The 12,190-nt window shown below is 40.3% G+C and overlaps 1 protein-coding gene across 4 annotated transcripts in view; it reads right to left on the reverse strand.

Annotated features, from left to right (window-relative positions):
• Positions 1-352: 352 nt before the first annotated feature.
• Positions 353-12,190, reverse strand: part of MKX (mohawk homeobox) — a 46,910-nt gene continuing 35,072 nt past the window's right edge. For 3 of the 4 annotated variants that reach the window (XM_087761273.1, XM_087761096.1, XM_087761187.1), the window contains 2 exons: positions 3,094-3,127; positions 353-2,987 (listed from right to left, as the gene is read on the reverse strand). In XM_087761273.1, the coding sequence (XP_087617399.1) occupies positions 2,801-2,987; positions 3,094-3,127 (221 nt within the window). In that variant the 3' untranslated portion in view covers positions 353-2,800. The remainder of the gene's footprint in view (positions 2,988-3,093; positions 3,128-12,190) is intronic. The other variant, XM_087761340.1, reaches the window with a different exon arrangement.

Genomic DNA, 12,190 nt, shown 5'->3' on the forward strand with positions numbered 1-12,190 from the left:
CGACCAAAGTCTTTCCTAGATCATGGACCTTCTCCAGTGACTCAGGACAGTGATTAGCTATGGCTTCTCTCTGCACAGCTCCAACGTGGAGGATTTATAAGCATCATGCCATGTTGTCATTAGCAGCCATTAGCCTAAACTTGCTGAACAGTCATTTTCATCAGGGATGTGCTAAACTACTTCACATAACTGTGCAGCACAAGGTGTATTAATTGAAAGACTAGCATTGCTGTTTTGTCTTTGCCTATCACATGCTTGTATCCCAGTATAGAGAAACCCTGACTGTAACAGGAAACCAGAAATGCAAATGACTAAGGACAGATAAATGAATATTTAATTCAAACCAGCAAGATGTTGTTTGCAGTTATTTATTTTACTAAAATGGTTACATATGTTGAAACAAAGAAGAGCAATAGTAATAATGTTTGTTTTTCCAATATCATAAATAATTATTGAGTCTTCATTAGCTGTTGGCTCAGCACTGATCATGATTTCTGTTATTTAAAAAAAGACACACAGAATTCATTAGACTTTGTGTTTTCAGAAAACTCTAAAGCAGCAGTAGAAAAAAATAAATTAAAGGAAATGATAACAAGAAATTATGCCAAGTATTTCTTAAATTTAAAACCCACTTGATGTGTTTTACAGATTATTCTTTGTGCTTTGATAATTTAAAAAAAGAACCATGAACAAGTTGTTTATACAATGGCTTGTCTTCTCCAGTTTTACTCCAGAGAAGTCCCCAAAAGTACCTTTTTTACATGACAAATTTTGTTGTCGTTTATACAGACAAAAACACTGTGAATATTTCTAACAGAAAAGTTTGTCAAAACCATCAATTTATTGTCACAAAATATTTAATACCAGAATAACTTACAATAGTATGAACAAAAGTGAAGTATTAACTCTCTGCTATTAGTTATAAACTCACATTATTATGTCAAAATCCAGCAAAGTATCAAAAATTAATGTCATGGAATCTTAGACACATAATGATGCAAGTCAGTAAAACATATACTTCAACTGTTCATACAGTCATGACGTACGTTTCTTGCTTGGCACTTTAAGTCAATGCAAATCAGCAATTTAGAAAACAAAGTAAAAATATATATGTACAAAATATTTTCATATCAAATCATTTTCATTGTACACTAAATAAACCCAACAACATGTTATGTTACATCAAGAAGTTTCCTAAGTCATCACACCAAGGCTGATATTTGCAATGTATCTTGACTATTTTAGTGCAACTGGAACAGCCTCTACTTGCAAGTTAGTTTCATCATTAGCACAGTCCTGCTTCCACTGAAGTGGGAGTTCTGCCGTTAAACTCAGTGGGAGCAGGACTAAAGTCTTGTCTTGTTCATCGATGGCTCACCAAAAAGAGAAATGAGGAAAGGGATAAGTAGGAAAAAACCTGACAGGATACCCACAGGAAAAAAATCCAAATCCTAGCAACAATCAGCTCTTTTCCAGTTTTCTGTAACTGATTCAGTATATATCATTTTTGGCTTTGCCACTGTTTATTCAAGCACTGTAAACCTCATTAGACTATTGTTATATGACTTAGAATAACTTGTACATCTCCCAATAAACCTTAAAAATAAACCTGGTTTTATGCTAGTTGTTACGCTCAATAGCAGTCAAGTTTAGAGACATGACATTTAATACATGGTTTAGTACCTACTTAGAACCCTCCCACCGTAAATGCTAAGATTTTTCAATGTTTCATTTCCCATTTGTGTTTCTAGTTTGGGCTTTGATAGTTTATATTATAGCTTTTTCTCACTGAAATGTGAACTGTCAATCAATCGTCCTCATTTATGCAGTACATACAATATTAAAATGTTTAAACCACATTAAAGTAATAATTTCCACCATGGAAACTTTTTTGAGCTCCACCGCACATAATAAATGGCACTATAGATTTAGTTTTGTACAAGAAGAAATAGTTTTTACTTCTACCAAAACTTCAGTAAGTCACTAGCAAAGCTTTAAAATTATAGAAATTCAACTTGAATTTACAGCTAGTCTGGCTAGAACCTTCTCAACTAGAAATCTTTAATGAGCAACACAGCTGGGAGCATATGTATAAAGTTCAAAATAATCTGAACAATTAACTTATTTCCTAAATTTGTGTGTTCTAGAGTATTGCACTTTTCAAAGGAATGATTTTGGTATTTTAATATACTGCATATACAGGTAAGAAACATGCATAACAACCTCATTGTCACTTTGACAAAACGTACTGTACAATTTTTATAACACTGTTGATTAAAAAGAGAGAAAATGATGTAACAATTTCATTAAGACTCATCAATTTGTACAAGTCAAATAAGCACAATTCTCCAGGGCCTCCAGCAGTAATGTGTTTAGCCCTAGGCTGCTTAAGCCCACTTGGAATAATATACAAAGTTTAAGCATTATGGCATTGTCATTTTGAGGCATAATACTGTTGTACTATGCCCACGTTATAGCTTATTTTTTGAAAGCAAGGCACTTACTGTAATAGCAATGCAAACATCTTATGCGCACTTTGATTAACATAAAATAAGTTAATGTTTTGATAAAAACAGGGTTTTTTATAATTTACATGCCTTTTATAGAAGCAATTGAACATTTCATTTAATACAATGAAAATGTCTGAGTCAGAAGGAACATTATTTTTTTTTAACTGACCATACTGTAAAAGGGGGCCTATTTTCCACATTTGCCTCGTATTCGTGAATCTGATTTTGCTGAAAACCAATCCTGTGAGGAAAATGTCCGTTTGACAGGAAAAAGAAAAAGGACCCATCTCTTAAAACTGCTGAACTAATGGCACTTTAACAGTCTTTACTTCTGATATATGTGATGATTTCTGAATGATGCAGCTGGTAGTTCCCTGCAGTTTATCCTTCCCCTGGGCAAGGTTCGTTAGGGCCATAGCTGCGTTGATCTCCTTCCAGTATGTTTCATCTTTGCTGGTTCCTTTTCTGTTAGCTGCGCTAGATTCAAGCAATAACAAATATTTACACGTACGGCTTACATAGCTATGTGATGTCAGGAAAACCATAATAATAATTTTGGAAAACTGTGAAGTCCCTTACTCACCTTTCACACTTATTTGGTCCATTCTCCAGGGCTTCTGAAAACAGAAAAAAAAGATGTCTATTTTCTTTTAACAGATTTTAAAACAAGCAAGTTCATGGAATAGGCATATGGAAAAATAACCCAAGATTAATTCCAAAATTGATACCAGATTTCCAAATAAAATCTTTGTTTCGACACATACAAAGGGCCAGCTTCGAGCAAGTGTCTGCCTGGAGAAATCTATACCGAGCTCGGAGAGGGGCACGTCACAAAAAATGCTGTGGGGAGAGTCCTGAGACATGACCTTACAGAAACAGGCTTTGGTGAGGCAGAACCTCACTGAGCCTCACCAGAACCACATTGGCAGAACTGGTGCTGAACCCTGCCCAGCACATCCCACACCAGCCTATGTCTGGGAAAAGGTTATCTTGGCAATAGTGAGAATAAAGCTGGTCTTGGAGGTTCACCTACATTTTGCAGGGTGATAGAGCTAGTTTTTTAAAACATAAATCCCAAAGACATAAGGAATTGCAAAATCTAAAAATAAAAATCAGCTTCGTTGCCCTTCACTGAATGCCTTTTTGTATGCACTAAAAATAGGACTTTCACCCATGCACACATGATATGTGTGGTTTTTAATGCGCCCCTTGCCCAGGCTGCAACTCAGTCACAAGAAGCAGGCTGAGAAGGGTACAAGTAACAAGCACACCTGGTTAACAGCCTTCAAAGACGAAATTGCATCACAGGCGTAAGCTACACTTTCCCATCAAGAGTCACATTTGTTCATTCATTAAGTCCTCACGTCGCAGAGAAGCCAGAAATATTTACCAGGCAGAAATGTATAAGCTTTATTCAGTGGGCTTGCTATCCTGACACAGAAACACATTATAGAAGACCGAGAAGCCGATGCCTAACCGCAACACCTACAGAGAAGCAGTCAAACAAAAGAAACAGCAATGGCATGAGCATTAATGGCTACAAGATCCAAAAAGCCCCTAAACACAGCATAAATCTCATAAAGTAATGCATTTCTTTATGAGGCTGGATTCCCAACTAAAAATCAACCTTATTGCTAGATCTCCATCAGATTATTAATTAAAAGTTGACCTTTTCTTTAAACTGAGCTTCCCGTGGAATAGGTCCCAAAGCACATTGCAACCCTTGGTAGCTCTCCATTTACAAGCAACTTTGCCGACCAGCAGCCCGTTTTCTCATACCGCCAACCCGCATTGAACAACTCAGCCCAACAGCACTCCCCAGCACTTGGAGGTGACCACTGGAAACCACAATCTCACCAGAAGAAATGCAGACCAGCTGTAATTTCAGAGGTCAGATGTTTGCCAAGCTGTTTGATTTAACAGGCCTCCATCCTTTTGCAAAACAGTTTTATAAACACATGTCCGTAAGTGACCAAGGTTTTCATTTTGTTCCAAAAGAGCACATCTTAAATCAGTATCTCTTAAGCTCTCCTAGATCAATGCTTGAATGGGATTCAAGAGGGGGAAGTTCAAGCTATGCAGAGAAGAGGGAACCAAGGAAAAAAGAAACATTTGATCCAGAGAGAGGTACTGAATGACACCAAAAGTCTCCTTCTTCATGCTGTACTTGGCTACAAATAATTTTCAGCCCTGCTTGATTTTTTTTTAATGGAGACAATTTTAAAGGGGAGGTTTAGGACTGAATAGGTCAGTAGGTATAGAAATGGAAATGGCAAGTAATAGAGAACGTCGTTGCCAGAGCAAACCTGGATATAAATACACCTCTCTCAAGCATCTGTCAGTTTCTTTTGCTGTTGGAAAATATTTCCTATGAACAAAAAAATTGCTTGTACAAACTTCTGAGGAAAGGAGGTGTGAATGGTGACACACATTCCAATTCCAGCGTTTATTTGAAGGAGTATTTGCAAATATTTTTTACTGGTGTTTAGCCAGCTCTAAAAGAAAGCAGCTTGCCCATGGTATAAAAGCAGTAGCAAAGCTAAAAAATAAAATCCAAGAGCAAAGAGCTACCCATTCTTTAATTTTGCTGAAGATTTTTCCTGAATTACAAGTCTTTTTATATTCTATTCAGATTTTATGTTTTTTCAAGCAAATAATTTATGTCAAAGAAACTCGAAACTGGGTTACAATAAAACCATCATTGATAATTTGCAAAGCTCTTGCTAATAACTGCTGTAAAAGCATGTTACTACAATGAAGTCTGAACATCCATCATTTCAAAGCACAGCCCCTCTTTTTCTTGCCAAAAATCCTTTTCTGTTATACCAAACCTCTGACAGCATATCCCAGTTTGCACTACCAGAGCATCCAAGCAGCTCACATCTGTCTGAACAGCCCTTCATGAAGGAAATAAGTACTACCACCATTTTTTGGATGGGGACAGCCACACTGAGAGAGACAAAGACCATTCCCCACACTCTTCTTGACATCTTGCCCATCAAACCAACTTGATCCAACTCAAAACGAAGAGTAGGGTTCACCTCACTTGCCATGAACCTGCCATCTAAATAATGTGTCTTTATTCAGGCTAGTTGTCCAGACTCTGTTCACAAACAAGAGAGATGTCCTCCAAGAAGTGGTTTCAGCCCACCTATCTAACACCGCAGTCCAACATCCCTGAGTGCTGCTGCAAAACCAGACTGTGAAGCCCTCTTCTATGGTCACCTCCTCCTACTGTTTCCCTTTGGGCAGCATTATCATCCATGTGGATGTGAGCTGTGAGCTGGATGAGGATAGGACCATATCTCTCCTTTGGAGATAAAACTGGTGGTGTAACTACAGCCTAACTGTTTAGCTCAGCCTGGAAGAACTGCAGTCTGGCCATGTCTGGCTCTTCACTGACAAGAGAGGGAACATAGATGACAAAACTTTATCAATTTTTTTTTAAAAAAAAAAGGTGAATCTTGCCTGACATTTCGCTTTTTCTTCATCCTTTGCAATCTACCTGCTCTACCCCTGACTACTAAAGCGTTTGATAATTAAAGCTTTTGATATTTGACGTAACTGCACAACAATTGCAAAGCATATTTCAACTGTAAAAGCAACATTTTGGTGGGACCGTTTCATGAATGTAATCAAAGAACAGCATTCTCAACATCGAAAGTGTTTGATTTCTTGACCATCGCACAACATGTTCCTAGGTTTCTTCTCTGAGGCAACGAGGAAATGCCACTGGGTAACATCTCTGGAAATGGTGATGGAAGGAATGGAAAAATGATGCAGCGTACTGAATCTGAGTAGCCTCAGCTAAGGACTCACCCACAGCAAGTGCTGATGGGCAGACCTCGCACTTCACTCATGAGTCCTCTCTCACTACGTGAGAGGCAGCACTTTATACAAGGTACCAAGGATGCACCATAGCTGCCCTCTCCAAGCGCTGTGGTTAACTTTAATCTAACATGCCTTAGGTGGCAGCCACCTCTGGTCCCTCCTGAAAAAGTGTGGTCCTCCCACTAGTTGGATCAAGGCAGGCTGTCACACAAATTTCAACCCCTACAGACTTGTCAAGCTTAGATCAATGTGTCAAGTGACTCCAGAGAAAGCCAATGCTGATGCATTATTATATTCCACGCTGTTCCCAAGACTTATTTAGGGTGTACGCTGAAGTTTATCAACAGCATACCACTGGCCAGCACAAATAACTTTCCTAAACACAGCTGTGCTCAATAGCGTATTTATTAATTGAAACCCCAAAAGAAGCTGCTGCTGAAGGTGGTTTCCTCTGTCTCAGAAAGCCATGTGCTTCTTGTGAAAGGATATTGATAGGCTTTCAGCATATATTGAGATCCTATAGTAAGTCTATCTAATATTAAACATCAGAAACATCTTTTTGTTACACATTTGGAAATCACTTAAAACAGTGGTCATTTGCTCTACAACTGGAAAGTTTAAAGCACTATGAAAATGCAAATTCAATCATTTATAATTAGGGATTGTCATTTATACCTCACTTTCTGGTGCTTCATTCTGCTCCCAGTTGCAAGCATCCAGAGAACCAGCTTTTGCCTGGCCAGGAATGTCTCATTCTGCTCTCACCATCCGCCCAAAGAAACCAGCAAGGCGGGATATTTGTTCCCTCTTGTTTATAATAGGAAGTCACTATAAATCACTTACCAATGGAATCCTGTATACCTTTCCATTAGTATGAGTTTTCAGTATACAGTTTACTGTAGCACGCAGTGCCAAGAGTGTAGTCACTGGACAATACCAGCTTTGTGATACAGTATGGGATTTTTCAGGAGTCACATAATTATTAATAATATATGTAGCATATATTATTTTTTTTTTCACCACGAAGTTTCTTCATCAATATTCACAGGCTGATTCTGACAGCTCTCTTGCAAGGTAGCCTGCAGTCCCATTTTAGCAGAGATGGAAATGAGTCTCAGAAGTCCAAAGACAACATGCCTAGGCAATACTTTGACCATTTCAAAAGCATTTAAGAGCAGAATTTTCCAGAATTTCTCCTATATTTAAAATGTTTTCTTTTGTTCTTCTGCTATCAGAAAGGCCCACCCAAAGAAAATAAACCCCAGGGTTCTTGCAGGCAAACCGTCCTTAAACTAGAAAATAGCAACACTTACCTCCAGTACATTGCCATTACACCTGACTGTTGTCAAAATAATATACAAATAATTCACAAGAAGATATACATCTAAGTACATACACAGTGCTCTTTTACATACTGCATCCAGTATTAAAGAAGAAAGCCAGAGCGTAAATGCCTACTCCAATTTACAACACACAAAGGCTCTCTGGCTATGTGGTGCTTGCGGCACATTCAAATATTTCAGAACAATTCAGACCCTTACCATTTGCCGAGTCCAGACCAATAACTTTTATATGCTTGGATGACTTCAAGGGTGTGCTAAATAATGTTAATTACGGTTACATTTTATTCTTTGGATCTAAGAGTTCTGACCTAAGAATATCACATGTGTGCGGTGATGAACTGACTACACCTAAAGGCCCTGCCGGGACAGCAAAAGAAAGACCGACCACTTACGTAGGACCAAGAAGCATCCACGTTGCTCCCCTGCTTGGTGTTATATACAGCTCAAGCTGAACTGCAACAACTAACTGGCTTAAAACCCTGCTTTGTGTTATCAGGTAACACTGACAAAGCAAAGATGGCTTGAAACCAGCAGGGAAAAGAACGTGTGAATGAGGGAACGAGACAGAGAGGAAAGGGTACAGAACATTATGTAGTGGGGAAAAAATGGACATGGAAGTCAAGACACAGTAGGTCAGCCCCACATGTCTGCCGTATTTCTTGAAGCTACTTAAACATGTACAGATTCCTGACGAATTACACACCTTCTATTCTAGCTCAAAACGGAGAGGAAAAAAGAACTGCTGGCCCCAAATGGTGAACACTATAAAATATTTGTTGGTTCAGTAAAAGGTTCTGTATAACTTATCTTCATTTTAAAATTGGCAATGTTATTCAGCTGTTTCTCCCTCTGCCTCTCCTGAACTTTCTTTTGTTGGTTTTGGAGACTCTGGCTTAACATGTGTTGACCAGCATTTTCAAAACAAGCAAGAGGAGGAAAAAGAGGGAGGAACAGGAAATAAATTGGGGCAGCTGAATGAAAAATGAAGTTTACATGTGTGAGTAACTTAGTGGTGAGATGAGGTATTTCTGTAGGTCACACACACACACCTTGACTCTAGTATTTTCCAAACCGCAATTTCAGGGCACATATGACTTTCAGATCTCTGGTTCTCCAAGAACAAAATTGGGTTAACTGGAGTTAGTATTCCTGTACTCTTCTGCATTGACACAGCTCCTTTCCTCCCGAAGGATCCCAAACTAAACCATGAATCACACATCATCACTAACGTTTACCCACATCTGGGGAGGGAAGGTGGCTTAGCACGGGCTGCTCAGCAGTGCGAGGGAGGGGAAACCGTAGCCCAGAGCACCAGGCCAGGCCCTTTCCTCTTACAAGAAATGTCATTTAATCTTGGTGCAAAGACTGTAGCACCTTTTGAAAACCCCAAGCACAGCAAACGTCTGCTCCTCTAGCTTGAATTGGAGGAAGCAGGACTTGGCCTTCCCATGCTTACACTTGCAGTGCTCCCATTTTGAGCCTGATGTGAACAGACAAATGAGTTTCTGAATGCGGATACCGTTCAGCCAGAGACGCACACTATCAAAGGCTTTCTAGACATAGACAGGACTCATCCGATCCAGCACAGCAACTCTTAACACCCTTTTCCTTTTCCACCATCCTCCCAGGTTTCCTCAGGGACATCAGACCTATTAAGGATGAATTACGGAGAAGCACAGGCAATAAAGCTTGTGCTGGAAGAGACTCCAAACCAGTCTCCTACAGAAACGTTCCCCAGACTTGCCCCGGTGGCTGACCTCCTGCAGACCCTCAGCCACCTCCACATGGGATCCGCTCAGCGTTGTCCCTCATGAAGCCACTCCTGCCCAGAGCAGGTCCTGGACTGGGCAGGTCCATGTGAAACCGCCCGGTCGGGGCTGGCAGTGCTCGTGCAGCAGAGCCTTTCGGTGGAGGGACAAAAGTCCCCATTCGAGTTTCAGATGACCTGCAGCTGCAGACACGGCGAGGCACTGCGACCTGGGAGTGCGCGTGATACCAACCGCAGCTGGTCCGATCTCAGGGGGGTACCGGATTTCTACTGACAAAGATTTATTACCATGTCCTTCTGTTGGATGGGAGGAGGAAAGCTGTCAGAGACTTGTGGGAACGAGGTCTGGGCCCAAGCTCTAGGGAAAACTCCTTTTCAGCAAAGCTTTCATTTACCACTGCCCTCTCTTTCTTCCAGGAGGAGGTTATGGAGCTGCTTGTAATGAAGTCACCCCCACAACCCTGTTTGGCTTCACAGTGACACCAGGTACAACAACGGACCTGTCATCAGCTGTTACCTCCTTTCAGATGAACAAACTGCATAATGACAATTTATGTTCACAGTGACAGCTACAGTGAATATTTTTCCCTGTTCTCCCAGTGTTTTTTTTCCAGGAACAGCTTTAGCCCTGGTCTGACCTCTTCTGTTAAGACACATAGGTTGGGTCTTGCCAATGTTGGAAATATCCCTTTGCCATCACACCTCAGATCAAGCCTTTTCAGGGAAATCTTTCTTTGAAATTTGCTTCTTACACCAAAACATGAGATATAAGCTTTAACTGTGAGAGACTGGTACCACTCAAGTTTTTTTCCTGAATACCTGGGAACTTGAAGACTTTTTTTCCCTGTGCAGCCTGGAGCCTGCTGAAGTGGAGTAGGCATCTAGTTACATTTTAATACATGTGATTTTTATAAAATAAGTGTACATGCCCACAGAGACTGGGATAGGTGTATTTTATAAACCATAAAAGAGAATTGAGTTTGCAGGTCTATATTAACATTTGCATTAATAAGTGCACTGAAAGCCCCACATAACAGTAGGCATGGTGCAAATGGTCTTACAGTCTTGGGCTATGCACCTGCATGTGAGAATTTATGACTTAGCAAACTAGATACAAACCTGGTGTAAATCACTTCATTGTTCGGGCTGTCACGGCTGGCTCTAAATTTCCCATGACCAGTGACAGTGTGTTCTCCTTGGTGAGATGCAGGGCACTGTGTGAGACTTGTTTTCTTAGCCAGACTTTAGTAGGACTTATAATGGGAGTCAGGGCTGTACCGTGTTGGAGGCGAGTTGTTAACGGACTGACGGTTATACGGTATTATGTTCTTTTCAAGTTTGCTGCAAAGCTGACTGAAATCAAATCTTTCCTCATTGAGTTGGCATGTAATTAATAGTGTAATGTTGTCAGATTCCTTGGTGATAGTCTCCCACACGCATTTCATAATGGATAAACAAATATCTGACCTAGGCTTCATTTTTTTGGTGTTATTTAGAAAGGGATTTACAGCACGTGCTGTGCTGACTGGAAGGATGAAGTAGTTAGCCCTCCTATTGCAAACTGTTATGGGTTAACAGTGAAAACCAAGTTAGGCAGCAGGGAAGGGGGAGGGTGAAATAAAGAAAAGAAGAGAAAGGAGAAGAGGAAGGAAAAAAAGAAATAAAGGAAAGGGCATGGGAGACATTAAAAAAAAGGAAATGAGAAAACGGCAAATGAAGATTTATTAGGAAAAAGAAGAGTAAGGAGTATGAAGGAAGAAAACATACCGCTGTGTTCATTTTCTTTATTTTTAATACAAAAATATCCTTTTCCCACCCAGGAATCTCGTTGTTTTTCAGGCAGGCACGTTCAGGCTTTCACTCTGGATCTAAAAAGTTTAATTGGGAGCTCTTAAAGCCTAAAATAAGGCTTTAAAAGTAAAAAGCTAAAGTCAAATGCAGCCAGGGTAAGCACTATTACACTCCAGCCCGATTGTTTTTCATTAAAAAAGTGGGGTGAAAGGGAGGGTTTCAAAGCCATATTTCAACTGTAGGCTGACACTACAGCAGTAAAATCTGATTTTGTTATGCTAGTTGGCTGTGGGTTTGGGAGCAGACCCTGCATATGCGGTGTAACGTTATGATATGAATGCGTGCACACAGGATATTTTCAGAAGTCTCCTGCAGAATTTGGAGAACTGTGCCCCCCATTCCCGTGGCCCTGCTCGCAGGAGCCAGCTCCTCGCCTGCCCATGGGAGCCAGATGGGCTCAGACATGGCATATGCTGCACAAAGGCAATTTCAATTACAAGGTGCTGTATTTTCAGGCAAGTGAAGGAACTTCTAAGTGAATGCCAGAACTGATTTCCAGGGTGCATTTAGCCAGCAGCATGGAGTAAAGAATGGATAAGTCTGTCAGGGAGAGGAAATTCACTGTTTCTTTCACTTGCCTGTAGGATAAAGAAGAGACTGACGAATATGATCCTTTTCAACAGCTACTTCCATCCACTGCATGGGGTACTGAGATGTGCATAATACTTATGTCCAAATACGAAAGCCCAGGTACCTAAGTTATGTCCCAAACTTATTGCACTCTGTGTGATCACAAGCGTAAAAATTGAAGCAGCTTATAAGGAAGTACATAAGCACATACAGGGCTCCAACAGTCAAACAGCCATAAACATGGCTGTAGGCTGCAAAAGAGCTTCATGGTAACCTCAGACAACCGTTGCACAACAGATCCTACAAATTAAGGGATC

Source organism: Nipponia nippon, unplaced genomic scaffold (assembly GCF_047370975.1).
Source record: "Nipponia nippon isolate SJK-2023a ecotype South Korea unplaced genomic scaffold, ASM4737097v1 scaffold_1, whole genome shotgun sequence".
Classification (NCBI taxonomy): domain Eukaryota; kingdom Metazoa; phylum Chordata; class Aves; order Pelecaniformes; family Threskiornithidae; genus Nipponia; species Nipponia nippon.